The 17719-nt window shown below is 32.9% G+C and overlaps 1 protein-coding gene across 1 annotated transcript; it reads left to right on the top strand.

Moving 5' to 3' along the window:
• Positions 1-3746: 3746 nt before the first annotated feature.
• LOC128670820 (uncharacterized) lies at positions 3747-17165 on the top strand. The gene is made up of 9 exons (XM_053746810.1): positions 3747-3903; positions 12097-12197; positions 12315-12382; positions 12630-12742; positions 13282-13361; positions 13983-14062; positions 14612-14798; positions 16221-16342; positions 16713-17165. The coding sequence occupies exons 1-9, from the start codon at positions 3853-3855 to the stop codon at positions 16832-16834; spliced, it is 924 nt and encodes a 307-aa protein (XP_053602785.1). The 5' UTR covers positions 3747-3852; the 3' UTR covers positions 16835-17165.
• Positions 17166-17719: the final 554 nt, after the last annotated feature.

The raw sequence follows: 17719 nt of genomic DNA, 5'->3' as shown, positions 1-17719 counted from the left end.
AGAAAAGGAAATTTTTCATAATATCTTAATTCTGATCTACCCATCTAAGTAACTATAATGGTAAGAATATCCGACGCGGTGACACAGTAAATTCCATGTTAATAAATAAATTTGAACACGTGTTTCCTTTTAAGTTGCACTTCAAAGGTATTTTACTATGCGCATGACATTACCGGTACAGTCTATAGATAGCATCTCACTACTTACACGGTAATAAGTGGTATCATATCAACGTGTGATGGAAATATTAACTGTTGCCGATACTCATTGTGTAATTGTATTGATTTATTTCTACTGGAATTGGATACAACCTCATTTCACCCTATTTCATTGAAAAAATATCTTGTTCTTTGCACTTTCCAACATTAGGTGGTGATCGGTCAAGACAGTCTGTAAATTCTTATAAGTCGGGTAAATTTTCTTTTCGTGTTAGTTTTACCCCATAAACAAAGTCAAGTTAGAGCAATATCCCACTGTTCATTTGCACTCTATCGTCCTCAGTCATGTTGATATCCGTCGACGAACAACGCAGAAATTGTATGGAGATTCGACGTACATCAACACACTATAGTCAAATCTGTAAAAGGCAATGGAGCTACAACGTGCTACATCGTCGCAACGGAGCACGACTGAGCAACGAGCCATGGCTCTTCTCAAATTTGTAAAGATGGAATAACTAAATGAACTGCATACAGAAACGCCTTTACAATGTATTAAGCAAAATGCTTTTGTGGTAAGTAGATGAAGATGAAATTATTTGAGAAATTATGTGTTAGAGAGTTTTAGAGGGAAAACTTACATGTTTTGTTATGTACAAACTAAAATATATAACATTGTTACACACACCATGTGTTTATCGTTACATTAGGTTTAGAAGATTATAGAAATTTTGTTGAGCGTATACGGAAAAAATGTAGCAACTTATAAAATCTAACGAGAAAAAGTACAATTAGTTGCTTTTGCGTATTTACTTACCATTTATATGTTAATTTAACACGTGGTGTTAATAATACTCATAACATGGATTAATAGGCGTTGATTTATGTATATAGTGCGCAGTTAATAGTAACTTGACTCGGTTATTGGATTTAATTATAATAAAATTAGAAATAATCTCTATTTTGATTCTCCATAATACAGGTAAGTCTTAGTAAATAATAAATCAATAATACCAGTTTTTTCATAAATTTTACTAGGTATTTTTTATTAGCGGCCCGACCCGGCTTCGCTCGCATAAAGTAATAAAAATTATACATCTAACATTCCCAGGAATCACACAATGCTTGAAACCCTATAAAAATCCGTCTGGTAGTTTTTTCTTTTCTCGCGTTTACACAGAGAGACAGAAACTATTATTTTTATAAAATGTAAGGATTTTAGATTTTAATTTCAAAATATTTGTTGACATCATAATAAGGAAGTCCATGACGTTTCCATTTATTGATTCTATTAGGAAATCCCGATTTTGAGTCACAAATAAAAGCCACAACAAAATTAGGTATAGGTATTACCAGGAAAAGAGAAACCACATTGGAATATTTTACACAAAAACATTCTAATATTTGGCAGACAATTACTTTGCCATACAAACTAATACAAAATAATATGTATGTAAAATACCTATGAAATATGTATGATTAATTTTAGGACTTTCAGGTTAGATCTACTGGATTGCTTATCTGAGATCTATTTGAATAAATTGTATATTGACAGTTTAAGTACCCACAAGTATAGGTACCCTCTGCATATTGATGTCAACTTTGTATTAATTAGGTACCAATCAACTTTGCGTGTCAGTTCTGTATGAGTAATAGGTACCTATACAAAAAGCGCATTACACTTTTGAGAAAATGTTGACACACACTCAACTTGCACGTTCTGAGAAAAGCCATGAAATTTTGTATGCGAATGTGTAATGTTGGTATCATTGTGTTAAATGCCTCTTCATATAGACAAATTATGTCGAGGGTTGTGGCCATTTTGTGGTGTAAAAAACTCACGTGAATCCAACCTGAGACCTTTCAGATCCACCGCTTCCGGAGCTTTGTATTAAGTTTAATAGTTAGCAATATTAAAAGATAAATGATAAAAAAAAATACCGTCTCTCTGCAATTTTAAACAATATCTAACATACACTTAGCGGTCAAACTTATAACACCCCTCTTTTTGCTTCGGGGGTTAAAAAAGAGGGACGTCAATAGGCAACCATCCTACACAAATTCTTTGTACCATCGCCGTTATTATATTATGTAATCTGTGATATTACTAACGCATAGAGATCCTTCACAGGGTAATTTGAAATTGTTTTGGCTACGCCTACCGTATTTTTGTTTACACGAATACCTCAACGCTGTAATTTTTGCCTTGTCCTTTTTATTAAAATTTCTGAGCTGCTCCCTAGCCAAACAAGTATCACTTTCATATGATCACTGAAAAAAATGTCATGTTTGAAAAACTGATCACAGAACAACAGTAGAGTTTTTTTTTATTATTATTGATACTTGGCTAAATGCCAATAAGTGTTTAGTCACGGAGTAAAAACCTTTATTATAAAATATCCGCGTAGAAAATTTATTGCGACTTCCGTAATTAGTACTAAACTGCCTTTGTTAGTAAAATAGACATTCATAGCCAAGAAGCCATTTCTCTTATTGGGCCCGCAAATAGATCGCAGTATTTGACCAGTTTTTTTTTCCCAAAAAGTAATGGTTATGGATTTGAACTAAATACTTAGGTATTTAAATAAATATCTTTAAAAAAATAGGAAACACATTAATGAAATGCTACTTTAATTTATCAGTTTTATTAAAATTAATTTGTCAGTATTATTGTAGTCCAAAAATCGTGACGTCATAGTACATTACTGTCATACAAGCTCTACTTTATTTTTTGTTTTTGACATTCGAGAGAAAAATAGCATCTGATTTGACTAACCAATAGGCTAGTTGTCCAATTTTAATTTTGATGACCATTCGAATGCCATTATATATTAATAAAAGAAACACCACGGAAAAAATACTGTGATAATGAGAATGCTTTCAAAGATGTGACAAAATAAAATCACACATTTTTGGACTCGTCCAAAACGCTCCATACTAAATGACAGGAACAAGTGACGTCACAACTTATAAAAATGTTTGTTCGACAGCTACATTAAATATTACATTTATGCTGATGACTTCATAATAGTTTTTTTTTTATGTTGGTTGAGTTTGTTTTTATTATTCCATAATTTTCAAGACGAATTTTCCAACCAAATTTAAATCTTCGTATCTTGATCCAGCAGCATTGTTATAGTCTATGAATTATCATAATGATCTTAAATATCTCTATGTTACCTTGTTTATAGGTACATATTACTACAAATTTTCTTACCTATTGGATTGGAAATATTTTCAGGAAAGTTTACTTATTCATTACTTTCACTCGTATTAAGCCAGCTAGGTTAGTTTCATTATGTAATTGTATAGTTAATTCTTTAACTCGAACGTAATCTAAAATATATGTTTATGACGGTTATTAAACCTAATTGTTATTCGAAATTTCGATACGATTAAATAAATCCAAAATTTAAATTATAAATAGAGTATGCTACTACTTCCTTTGATTAACTTTAATACGTTTGATTTCGTTTGACTTATGACTTGGATGTGGATGTTAACCATATTTAGCAATATAATATGTATTAATCATATAATATTAAAATAAAAAAATTATGTAATTATTTTAATGTACCTTCAATGCATGTTATTTTTTGATAAGCTCCCATACATGGTGTTTACAACGCACGGACAGACATACATATAAACAGCGCACGAGTCCCGCGGCACATTTCCTGCGAGCGACTGGCGCATGCGCGTGTTTCCCGCGCTAATATTGTTTTTCAAGATGGCTTTCCGTATTGTAAGTAATTTTTCATATTTACATTATATTTTAGTAGTCTCTTCTTAAATCGTGAATTAAAAGATATATGTAAACTCAAATACGAGTTGTTTTTATAAATAATTTTGGCAAATTAAATTATTTAGTTTAATTAAATAAATAATAAATCCTCTGCACAACTGATGGTTAAGATCAATATTGCACACATAAATGTATGTATCCAACATTATAATATAATACATAATGTTGCATGTACAATATTATGACATGTTAATGTCACAAAAACTTATATACAGGTACCTATATAAATAAATATTATTACAATAGAAAACATTGATTATGACAAGATGTAACATGTAATTAATATCTTTATAAAACACATCGTATCAAACATAGACTTTGTATAAAGTTTTTATAAACAAGGTGCACAACCTTACCAGCTTAGACAATGGACCATAAGGAACTTAATAGATCCTGTATTTTACTCAGTATACCTAATTAAGATACGCGATTAGCCTTTAATTTTAAACACCTGATTGTATTCGTATAACCTAAGCCGAACATTATTTCTAGTCGCTTCTTTGTAACAGGTGTGATAAAAAACATAACGCCTCTTTTTTGAGCAGTCGTGTAAAAGGCTATTGATCCATACAATTTCTAATCAGTTTCTAATCTATTGTTTCATGACGTTGGGACGACAATACTAGCTAACAGTGGCTTGACAAAAATTAGTATCTTCATTTCTTCCCTGTAACTAATGAGAACTGTGTTTAATTAGATGGAATGAAACATAAGGCTACCTTCATAGAAAAATTAATGGAGTAGATTTACCATTTGCCTTATCAAAAACCAAACTAGAAACAATTAAAAATGTTTATTTCTCAGAGGAATCGAACCCTTTCACTGTTCGTAAATAAGTTCCCACCGTCATTTTGATTTCAATTGTATTTTTTATATAGTTATATATTTTATCTTCTTCATTTGTAAGTTAAATGAATGAATCAACAATTTATTGTCAACCTTATAAACACAGTGTGAGCCCATGTAGTGCACAATTTATTGCAACTTCAAGCCTTAAAAACATTAAAATTATATTAAACTTCACATACATGGTTCACGTCACAGTAATCTCGGTCATCTTGAGGTTAATTTTATCTAATTCTAGTTTTATCTAATTCTGGTTTACATATCTCGGTCTCCCGCATCTTAAAAATATAATATATATATATTTTTTCTACGAAAGAGCATAAAATTATAATTCATGTACTCAAATTTATAATATAATTGCACGTATTACCACGGAATAGAGATTCATTTTAAGCGATAAAATGCCGTTTGCAGTACAAACAACTGCACATGTAGATGCAGTTCAATAGTTCAATTTCTATATTTATTTTTTTCGATTTTTTTTTGTTTGGATAACTTCTATCCGGCATTACTAATAGCGATAATGCAATGAATTTGTGGATATCAAAAATACAGTAACTTATGTTTTATCTCTGGTCATTATCTAGAATTTAATTAATTTCATAAAATCGGATTAGATATTATATTTTAAATAGGAGTTTTCCTATAAGAACTAATTTTTAGCTTACCATCCAACCCAATGATGTACTGCTAGAATATTTATCCATTAATGAACAACATGTCCAATTTAATTCAACAGCTAAAATAACATCTTAGGATTTAATTAATTTTAACCTAAAACTTTGATATCTTGATGGCATCTTATATCTTCTTGATAGACATCTAACTTTATTTAGGAGGAGGTTAGTATTTGTCGACGTTTCTAAATTGTATTTTATTAACCTCTGCCTTGTAACCAGTTAATATGGTCTTCGACTCTTATACAATATTTATATATTTATTACTAGTTAAATATTTCCGATTGACAGTTAGTCAAGCTATTATTTATTGTATCCGATAAAACAATATTGTTATAGGCAGATATTTCTATTGCAGTGGGATCTTTCACTTTAAGACTGTCTGACTATCGGAAGCCGCATGTTTCATTTTTGAGCTAACAAATATTATGAGCGAGGTCTTCCTTAATTTTAATTTTTGTGTATTTATCGTATAGTCAATAAATGTGGAATAACAACGGATAATAACGAGATTCTTTATTGTCGTTTTTGGATAATCCATCATATCACTGCACTTAATCTCTTACATTCAGAAACCATTTAGCAACCACACATTTGAAATCAGGACTTAGCATGGCATAGCTTCAAAGCAACCGTGAAATCCAGGTCAGAAGGTACCACAGTTGAAGTTACCGACGCGAGTCCTCTCTGTCAAAGGTAGCTATTATCTTGATTCACTGCATGTTGCCTTGCTTTGTGATGCAATGGCATGAAGATGACATGTTTAAGTGCGTGTGACAGCTTCTGCAATATGGGGCGTTTTAAAGGCATCTTTTCTTGTAATGAGATGTGTAATAACTTGCACAGAGTATGAGGGAGTCGCTGCTGATAAATCGATTTATACAGGAAATTATTTTAAAAGCTTTGAAGGTATTGTACAGAATGACAAGAGTTTCTGACCCGACGACGGCCGAAATTGTATACAAATTACAAATGTGGTTTAAATTATCAATTTCTTTTACTGCAGCGACGCCTTCATCGAGCTCTAAAAGTTTGGTTCTCTGCTATATAGTTATCTGAATGATGATTTGATTAGGTAAAGGTATGATACCAAAATCAACTAGATATCACGAAAAATAAATAAGTAAAACATTGTTATAAGAAGAAATGTATCACCTATTTTAGTGTTCTAAAAGTTATTAAAACACAGTACAGATTTTCTCAAAAACTATCATGTAACCTGTAAGAATTATTTTCGAATAAGTAATAATTTTTATTGCACTATTTTCGTGTTATGTAAGAAAATAAACATTTCTTCGATCTAATGACATCGACCAGAGTAAAGTCTTCAATCTTATGTAAAACTAAGCAATAATTCACAATTTGCAAGAAGATAATGAAAAATGATATTAATTAAGATGAAATTTAGGAATACTGAAAACTAGACGTGATAATCGTTTTATTCTCATTAAGATTGAATATAACTAATTAAGTTTTCCATAAAAAGAAAATTAAATATACTTGATTACAACCTTGCCATCAGTATAAATAACCCACACTTGAATTAAAATGTCATGATGAACATCATTTTGCTTATTTTGCTTATTAGCTAAAGCCCGTATAAAAATCCTTATTTTTTCTAATAAATTATATTTGTAATAATATTAATAAATCCATTTATTTCAGGTAATAACATAGTACAATATAAAAACCTAATACAAATGCCAGTCCAATGACCCATATTATAAATAGTAGCCATATTAGGTAGACCATAGAAAAATGTTATTTATAACTTCTTTTTTACACAAGAAATTAATATAGCAGTTGTCGGTTTAGATCTTTGATGGGATACTGTGCCGAGTAATAAAGTTAGAAATGCTCGCAAATAAAGTAAATTTCCAGGTAATCGTCGACTTGAATCTTGTTATGAATCATGATTTAAGCGTGTCATGCAGACGCCAAGAGGTGAATGTTCCCGTAATAGTAACAGCTGGGAACAATGTTACTGAAATAAGTTATGTTACATTATTTAAGTACTACATTTAGCAAAGCAACACTAATAAAGTGTAACTGATACTCAGGAAATCGGAAAAAGTACAATGGTTTGACACGGGTCGTTCGTACAATTTCATTGCATCAATGATAACAAATGACTATGTATGTAAACTTTGTTATTAATGCAGTTTTAGGTAGACACAGTTGTTATAACACTAGTTGTTCGCCGCGAACTTAGACCTCGCGAACATAATACATTTTTAATAAATTGTAAATATTTCAAAAACGACATAACCGATTTTGTTGCCCCACGAACTTACAAATTCTATGGACAGATCCTGCAGAAGTACTTTTTAAATTTCATCAAAATCAGACCAATGGTTCTAAAGTTATCGCATTACAAACATACATACAAAAAATGTATTTTTCCCCAAGTTGATTTGTAAGGAATATATTACTGCTGAAAATATAGTCGACCTAAGTTAATGAGAAACACCACCTATTGGTATAATTCATATACATAGATATGACGAAAATTATATCAATGCCGAAAAGAGAGCACCAGTGTCTAATCTAGATGACGAATTCGATATAGAAGGTTGTAAGGTCGTAAACGCCGTGACACGCGGCCCATACAACGCAGTTAAATTGGGTGATGGTCAGACGACCACTACATACTAATGCATTCATACTTTTGCCATAATTTGGTCCCGATTATTACAAGAATAAATAAAACTTTTTTCATTCAGATGACATTGATGTAACATGCTAACAATAATAATGTTAGCAATAAGAATTACGTTTTGTTAATTTTCTTTTTTAACTCCCATGCAAAGCTATATGAAAAACATGACGTCTCAATTACTTTGTTCACTAAAGAATGAAAATTTAATCAAAAGAAGAGGCTAGCAACCTGTCAAAATATTCCCAAATATCCCAATTTCACCATTAGCCGTCCATCCATCTAATTCAATAGAATTCAAATAATAATTTGAACGACTCTTGGTGCACTGCGTGATATTTAGAGCGTGATGTGTCTTTTTTATTTTCTTATAAGTCAATGATGTAAACTATCTCGGTAATATTCAGTTCAGAGTGGTCTAAGCAGTTATATAGATGTGTGTATAGATTATTTTTTTTTAATTTAGTTTTTTAGACAAGTTCAACACATTTTAGTTCTTCTTTTATTGTTTTTTTTTAATTATTGGGTTAAAAAAATAAGTTGGGGATAAGCATACTTGTTGCATAAAAATATGACACGTACATTTATTTAATTTATTTGGAAAGAGAAAAATGGATGGTACTCCACAGACAAGAGTCTCTTAAATAAATTTTATGAATTAATATAAACATCGTAAACCATTGTTCGTTGCAAATTATGTTATGTGGGGTGGTGGCCATTGAAGCTGCCTACCCAAGGATCCCTATTAGCTTCCTTCCGTCACATAATAAAATAATACGTTACAACATCCGTTGTGTTAAATTAAGTATTACCTGCTTAGGGTTATTTAATGACGTATTTTAAACTATAAACAGGAAACAAAATTAGGATTACAACGCGTCACAAAACACCGGTATTAATGATGTCTTTATACTTAGCGCTGATCTTATACCTTTGCAATATAAATGCATTACAAATGTTAAGAGACTATCATCTACGTCTGCGCGCTTCTCCGGTTCCATCGGAGTTTCGGAATAAATTTTATCTGATATTGCTATTGTGTGCGAATTCCTCATGACTGAGGGTCGTGGTCATTACATGGAATGAAACACACGTAACAACTTTCTTGGCATTATTAATGGAGTAGTTTGCCATTGCCTTCTCCATTTCACACACAAGTTAATATAATTAATAAGTGTGCAGGTTTCCTCACGATGTTTTTCCTTCACCGGAAGCAAGTGGTGTTCGATGAAAACTACTATACATGAGTCAAATTTGTTTACAAACTCATGTGGCACGAGTAGGATTCGAACCTGGGACCTTTCGATCCACAGGCGGGGGTCTTAACCATTACACCACCACCACCTGTCTAGTACCAATGAGATACCTAATCATAGTTCATAACACAATTTATTTTAAAAAAGACATAAAGGTATGTCTTTTTATAAATTTTTGCACGTTTAAATTTATTTATTGTTGAAATATAAATTTTGAAACTATTAATTTGTAATGTGTGAAGATTTAATTTTTTAAAGTGTTGTTAATTTAAATGTTGCTCATTTTAAAAGGCTTCAAACTTCTTCTTACAAAAATTTAAGTAGGTATATTTTATATAATAAAAATACTTCAACATTATTGCCTTTTCCAAGTACGAAAACATCTTGGATATTAGGTATACCTTGTATTGATATTACATACAAAAACTTATAGGTAATATTAGAAATCAAATGCAGAAACAAATTATGCGGTCTTTTCCACAAAGCTCAAACTTGCAAAAGTTATATATAATATATTTTTTTATAATTAATTAAACAAGCGCCATTAAGAATAGCATTTAAAGAATGCGCCAATGATCTGTCGGTAAACAACGTAATGTTTGTTAATTTATGTTTCTCTGCACTATGGTAATCGCGGATCATGTCATCGACAATTTAATTACAGTTATTTATCATGTTTAAAAGATTTCCTATAAATTGCAGTAGAAAAATAAAGAAGCATATAATGTTCATATCAGAATAATACCTAAGGTACCTATGCATGTTCATTAATTTAATTCCAACTAATATTATAAATGTGAAAGTAAGTTTGTTTTTTAACTCTTCACGCATATCTACCGGACCCATTGTAACGGAATTTGCTACAAGGCTAAAATATAACCTGAAACAACACATAGAGTACTTTTTATCACAAAATTCCCACAGGAGTGAAGCCCCGGAGCGCAGCTAGTTATTTATAAACCTGACCACTCTTTTGTTACGATGTTAAACTTTTTTTTTAAATTAAATTAGCTTAACACTTTCATGAAAAATAAAGTAAGTACCTACGAAAACATTTTTTTTGTCCTAGGAAAATGCAATTATTTATTAACATAGAAAATGTTCTTATTAAGATTAAAACTGTGTTAGATTTGTCCATTCAATAATCCCACACCTCAATTTACGAATAATTACATGAAATGCAACTAATAATTAGCAAAAAGGGAACGTGTTTTTTGCATTTGTATAACCACAATCAATAGTTAATACACATTGGAGCTGCGTGTAGGAAGTCCTATTGTGTAACTTGAGTATGTACACTGCATGGAATAACAATTACCTGTTTTAGTAAACTATTCTGCATTACTGGAATTTCTATAAAACACTCATTCTCTCCGTGTTCCTTACTGCGATGGTTTAAAAAACCCTTTGCGTTTACGTTTGTTTCAGCTGTGCTATCAATAATTACATAAAATTATTTGAAACTTATAAATTGATTATTTCATTAAAAATTAAAATATTTAGTTGTATTTGCACTAGTCATTGAGCCTTTATATGCTTTGGAAGATGAAAGTGGAATCGTTTGCCAAATATAGTTACTAGATCAAGTTATCAAGAAAATAATAATCTACAAGACAATAACGTAATTATCATTTTAGATCGAATGGACAAAACCCGGAGCTCCGCTGTAGTGGAAATTTTGATCTAAATAACCAATCAGCTATTTCAGGTTAATTATTTTAACGTTTACGAACTTCCATCGAAATCCGTTTTGATTTTGAGCGAAAAGGTAACAAACATCAAAATACATTAATTTAATTTAATTTTATTATTTTTTGGCTTTTGTATTACCGCCTGCCACTTTCTTCATATTCGCTGCACTCTTGCAGGGCGTCATATCTTTTATCTGTGTTGCATCTTCAAACTTGTGACATCTAATAATTAAACCTGAATCACTTCAACAATGTTGAAGTAACTTTCAGCGGTAAAAACATTTTATCTTTTAATCCGATTAATATATCACCTATTTATGCCCATTTCAAGACTAGTCCTTGGAATTTTTGACACAAATTCAATACACGCTTTTATTTCAATCATTAATCTTTGACCATTTGCAGTCATCCTGTCCCGTGAGGACACGAATTCGCAACTTGCATAACACCTTATTTTCCGGTCAGTCGGCCTCAAAGACGTGGTCGAAGGTGAAATGGTGTTAGTCATACGTTTGAATTATAATTAAGCTGTATTGTTTGATTGTCTCATCTTTGTTCGGAGACAATTGGCATGAGAATAACACGTAGTAAATTTATCAGGCTTTGTCAAAAAACCACGATGCAATATACTTACACAACAACAAAGATATGATTACCAAAATTAGAAAAAAAAGTTATGTAACTTTTATGTCAATTTATTTCAAAGTAAAATACTCGTCACGGTTTTTCCTAGAAATTACAATGGGGAGTTCTTCAAAAAGGGTGTGAAAAGTATTCATTCAGGGTCGGCAGCGCGTGTGATACCTCTGGTGGTGCAGGCGTCCATTAATAGGGTACGGTGACCACTTCCCATTAGGTGGGCCGAATGCTTGTTTACCTGCGTAAAAAAAGAAGAGAGGTTCTCGCGGAGTCATACAAGTTTATTCCTTTGTTTGTAGGTCCAGACAATAAATTTTAATTGTTTCAAATTTTGTTGAAAAAATGAAAAGGTCATATTTTGTTTCCAGTACCTGTTATCTTGCCTATGTCTGGCTGTGAGCGCGGCGCCCCCTTCCCAACAGCAACTCTACCAGCAACATGCACCTGCGCAGCTTCAACAAATAAATCCGTATGCTATTATGTACTAATATGTAGTAGTATAAACTATGAAGCTTAAATAAATAATAGACTAATTGGCGTGCATTGACGCTAAAATTGACGATGTTTTGGTTTTTGTCTGTTTCAGTTACGATTACTATTTGGCAAATCAAGAAGTTCCAAACTATCTATATAGTCAACCTCAACAAAAACAAGGTAATTTAAAGTCATTTTACTATCAAACCAATGATCTGGTCAGCCCGAGTGCAGGTGTTTGGGTGCTTGGCGGAAATATTATTTTCAGAATACTTTTTAATGAACATTATTAAGTAATGTATGTAGTTTGGCGTTTGTTTTTGTACGTATATAAGTAGAATGCTTTCGTGAACCTGTGGACATTAGAAAAGTAAAAAATTAATGTTGCAATTACTATTGTATATATTTTTATTTTTTTCAATTTCAGTCAATCAAAATTCAGACTCAAACGGCGCTCCCTCGAGACTGGAGACCTTGGAGCCCGACAGCGAAGTCGAGCTGATTCCTGGAGCTCAATCCCCTCAGCAACCACCGCAACAGGTATATACGAGAGAATATACGAAACCATCTGCGTAAAAGCAGCCTAATATTATGAAATACAAAGTATTTGTATTATAGGCTGGTTCACTTTTACGATGATGATTCAAATGATTCAAATGCAACTCCTCAGTGAAACTAATGAAGCAGTTAAATTAAAATTGAACTTGATGGTACGATTTTTCGATGTAAATCCTAAACTGGTTCGTATGATGAAATGATAGTACAAGTAAGAGCCCCCAGTTGAAAACAAATATAGCTGCGCTCAACCTGGCACAGTAAAATTGCTCAGAGAAATTTAGGATTTCCCCTTAGACATGGTACTATTTGTGCAGAGGGAAACTTGATAGTACTTTTATTACGTTGATCTATTATTTAATACTGATAAAGTCAACCTAACAAATAATTTGCTCAAAAAATATTTTAAAATATATAAATTTTAAGAAAAAAATGCGTTAAAAATCTAGGTTCGAACTCCTACTTAAATATTGGAGCAAACATTACATTTCTGTTAACGTGTGTTTATATGTTTTATTTTCCAGAATCCAGTGTCCCCAAATATCCCAGGCCTGGCCCCGGGACAGCGAGTGTTCATCGTGCACATGCCCGTTCCAGGATACAGGTAAATCAATCCAAAATTTTATACGAAGTTCAAAAGCATCATCATCATCATGGGGTGCCATCTTCGAATTGAAGTTTGGAGGTCAGCATACGGAAACCCTCGCGACTTTGGGCCGCTATTTTCAGTTGGTTGTATCTAAGTCCGGTCCAATCCTTTATGTCATCAAACCACTTTCGTCGAGGGCGGCCAGGAGGTCTTTTGCGTGGGATTCAATAGCATAAAAATTCATATTTGTTCTAATGAGAATTATTGTGAATATTTCATATATAACTTTTTTAAGTAGCTGTCAGGTCCCACTGCTGGACAAAAGCCTTCCATTTCTGTTTTCAACCACTTTTATCCCTCGCCCGTTGTTGCCATCTCTTATCGAAGACAGTTCGACTGATCAACTCGTCTTCGTCTTGCCTTTCTACTAAAATACCTTAAGAATTTTGTTTAAAGTCAGTGATGGTTATATGAGCAACGTTGGGTATCGAGTAATTAATAAAAAATATTATTGTTCATTATTATGAATAGATTAGGTCAAGTAAGCAAAAAAAAATCAACATTTTAAGCTGTAGATTGTATTTTAAAGATTTTTAAGCATTAAGATTTATACTAATGCCGGATGTCTTATTTTAGACCAGGAACTATTGGAGGATACCAGCCAGTTTACATAGTGGCTGCAGCTCCACAGGGCAACAACGCTTATCCTGCTAATGGTAAGAAAAACAATGAAAATAGCATATAAACAGCAATTTAAAACCGTTTGAAAATTAACTGCTATTGCAACAAGTCGATACAGTATAATCAAGAGATCTGATCACCCTAATTAAAATCTCTATTACATTTGAGTATTTTCCCGGTTTCTTCCTTTGCCGCTAAACTCAGGGTCCATTTTCCTAGATACAATGGATAATGAGATGAATTTTGATCTCTCCCTTTTTCTCACGTCGTGACGTCAGGCAGGCAGCCGGTTGTAAAATAAGTAGCCAAATCTTCAAAATTTATTTTTACGTGTACCTTGGGATTTGAAGCGTAAGAGCTCCAAATGTAACCAGGAACGCGAGAGAGAGAGAGTACTTACTGTCTCTTGTGTTCCCGAGTCACAAGTAGTACAGTAATTTCCTCGTTATAGACCTAATCGATCAATGTGGAACAATCGTCATTTGCATCATTAACGTCTTCTATTATGTAGAAGAATCAGTTTGTACATCACAAAAATGTATCTTTTTTTACAAGCCTATTTATTTATCTTGAAATTTCCACAGGCTACCAAAACGCCATCTTGCTGGATCCCACAACAGGACAAGCAGTGATATCCCCTCTGTTGGGTTACCCCAGGCAGTTCGGGATTGGTCAGGGTGCTATTGGTCAGGGAGCCAACCCAAACCTCTTGGGACCATTAGTGAACAGACCCTTTGAATACGGCTACCAAGAACCAGTGTACGCTTACCAGTAAGTAATCAGTTTTATAATTATACTAGCTCCGCCCCGGGGCTTCGATCCCGTGGGAATTTCGGGATAAAAGTACCCTATGTCTTATTCCAGGTTATTTTCTACCCGTGTACCAAATTTCATAACAATCCGTCCAGTAGATTTTGCGGGAAAGATTCAAAACTAACTCCTTGATTTGTCTCACAAAATATTTTGATTTAAGTTTCTTGTCCGTCTTTATAATATGACAGATTTATATAAACTTTTAAAACCAATTGGTTCAGTCAGTAGTTCCGGTACAAACTAGCCGTGAAGGTTGGACAGACAAACGCACGAGTGATTTTAAAATTACTGTTTTTTTTCTTTTCGAAGTACAGAACCCTAAAAATATTTACATTTCTCTTTCGGATGTGATGTAATCAAAAATATCAAAGTTTATTGACTGGGTTACATATTGGCTCATTAAGTAAATGTATTAATTAACTATGTTATATAACATTTTATTAATAGGAAATCAAAACTTGTTTTCGCCGCTTTTTAATTTTTGTTACGCTTCTATCAACAATTGTAACTTAGTTTGGGCCAACTTTTACATACCAGTCGTGTTGATATTTAACTTCAAGGTTAATCAATTATTATAAACAATAATAGGTAATAAATTGATTTCAAAGTGAACAAGTAAATGTTTAACAAGGATTATTACACAGATAATTTAGTTTAATCTGCATTGACTTACCAGGGTCATGGCCCGTCCTATTCTATCCTTAAAGAAAGCCACTGGCAACAATGAATACAATAAAATTGGCTACGATGATGATATTATGTAGTTTAAGAAACATTTAGAATATTTGCCACAGGTTTAATAAGTAATTTGTACCTGCAGATTTAGTTATTTAAATCCTGAACTATATTTCGCTTGGCTTAAAGTTAATTTATACTTTGTAGCGGTAGTACTTTGTACAGATTTCCCATCTCAACGTATCCCAGTTTTAAACTAATTCAACTAATTTATAAATACGTAAGAATTTTTTTCATTCATAATATAATTGTAAATTAATTTCATAATTTTGAGTTTTTGACCGCTTTCACGCTTTATCTTTTTAGCCAATTTTGAAATATCGCATCGGGAAACAACTTTAATTACGAAAAAAGTCGACAACACTCAACGGCTCACACATTGCATGTCCGATGGAAACGAGTGAATAAAGCAAAGAAAGAAGCTGTTCTCGTGGGAAGAACACGCGGGCAAAAGCACACAAACAGAACAGTAATTTTTCTCTCTCTATCTCTCACTCATCTGAGCATTTTTCCCGGTTTCATCCTCAGCCGTTGAGTGTCGGAGCCCAAGGTCCGCTTTCCTACTTTTTCGTCGCCACTTCGCATGATCGTCGACATCCCTAGTTATCAGAACATTATAATTTATGCGCCTTGTTTCCATTGCAGACCAGGATCTGGTCCCCAGGTGCCTCAAGCGCCGGAGGGAGTGAGAAGCTCGGTGCGTTTAAACCAGTACGTGGGGTTGCAGGGAACCAACCTAGGAAATAACCCTAGATCGGAGAACAACGGTATGTTTTACTGTCTCTTTCACCCTCAGTATTCCCGGTTATATTCGAGGCCGTGACGCCGAGAAGCCCAGGGTCAGCTTAAGAAATAAAATTTAATATTTTTAGGTTTCGGCTGTGATTTTACAACCGACCGCCACAAAGTGAATCCTCCTTGTTAATGCTATTGTCACCCACCAAGATTATGCCATCATTGTAAATCATTATGCTAAGTATTTAGTAATCATGATATCCAGAAAATATGGAGTGTTTCTAGAAAATGTACTTTAAGTTATATACTTACTTTGTCCATTTTGATATTTTGACCTTCTGATACAGAATGGTCTTATTATGGGCCACGCGACTTATGATAATGGGAATAAATTAATTACAGAAGCAGAAGCAGCAGCCCTCAGTGAACAAAAGAAACAGGCTACCGATAGCAACGAAACTAAGGAACGTATAGAAGAGAGACGCAGGCCTACTACGGCGCAACAAATTCGGAATAAAGTCTAGAATGTGGAGCTAAACTAACTAACGTTATTTATTGTTGAGCCATGAAAACAAATGATCAAATATATCATTAAACTAGAAAAAGATGCTCAGTTCTGAGGAATTTCTTGGGCACATTCCCTGTTGAAAATACGATATACTATTGTATTCGCAATTAGAAACTTTTACTCGTATAATAAAACGGAGGTTTGACTGAAGTTCTTTGACGACGTAAAATAAATTATAATGTCAAAATTATTTTAAATTATGCGAAATATTGTTCACCTGATAAACGTTATAATGATCTATGTATCATCAGATCAAATAATAATAAAAAAAAATTTAAAAATTGTCACATTCTGTTTTTTTTTTTAATTTTCTCTTCTAAATAATCAAATATATTTGCTCTTCTTGGAGTTATTAGGTATTTCAAGCATATTTCTTGTTCAAAATACATTTTCCATACTTTCCGTACAATAACAAGTCTTTCTTATTGGGTACTAGTGTTATTGCGAACTCTATTATTAGATTTTATGAAGTCATTATGACGGCATCTGACATGACTTACGTACCTATATCGCCATCTAGTGGCAATACACACATTAATCTAATAGTGCGCAGTTTTTCTCAAGTTATTTTCCATCACCGGAAGCAAGTGGTCTATTAAATGGCTAAGGTGGCTACTTGGCCATAAAAATCTGGACCACTATATCTGAATCAGATCAAACTCGTGTGGCATGAGTAGGTTTCGAATCTCGGACCTTTCGACGCGAGATAGATGTCTTAACCACTAGACCACCGCCGTTTCACCGTGTCGATAGTGTGTTACCTTATCAGACTGGTTATAACGAATCTGACGCTTGTGCCAGTTGCAGCCAACTGGTTGAGATATGCAAAAACCGGGACTAC

This window comes from Plodia interpunctella, chromosome 6 (genome assembly GCF_027563975.2).
Source record: "Plodia interpunctella isolate USDA-ARS_2022_Savannah chromosome 6, ilPloInte3.2, whole genome shotgun sequence".
NCBI classification, from domain to species: Eukaryota; Metazoa; Arthropoda; class Insecta; order Lepidoptera; family Pyralidae; genus Plodia; species Plodia interpunctella.
The sequence above is the reverse complement of the archived record's forward strand: the minus strand, read 5'-3'. Positions and strand labels throughout refer to the sequence as shown.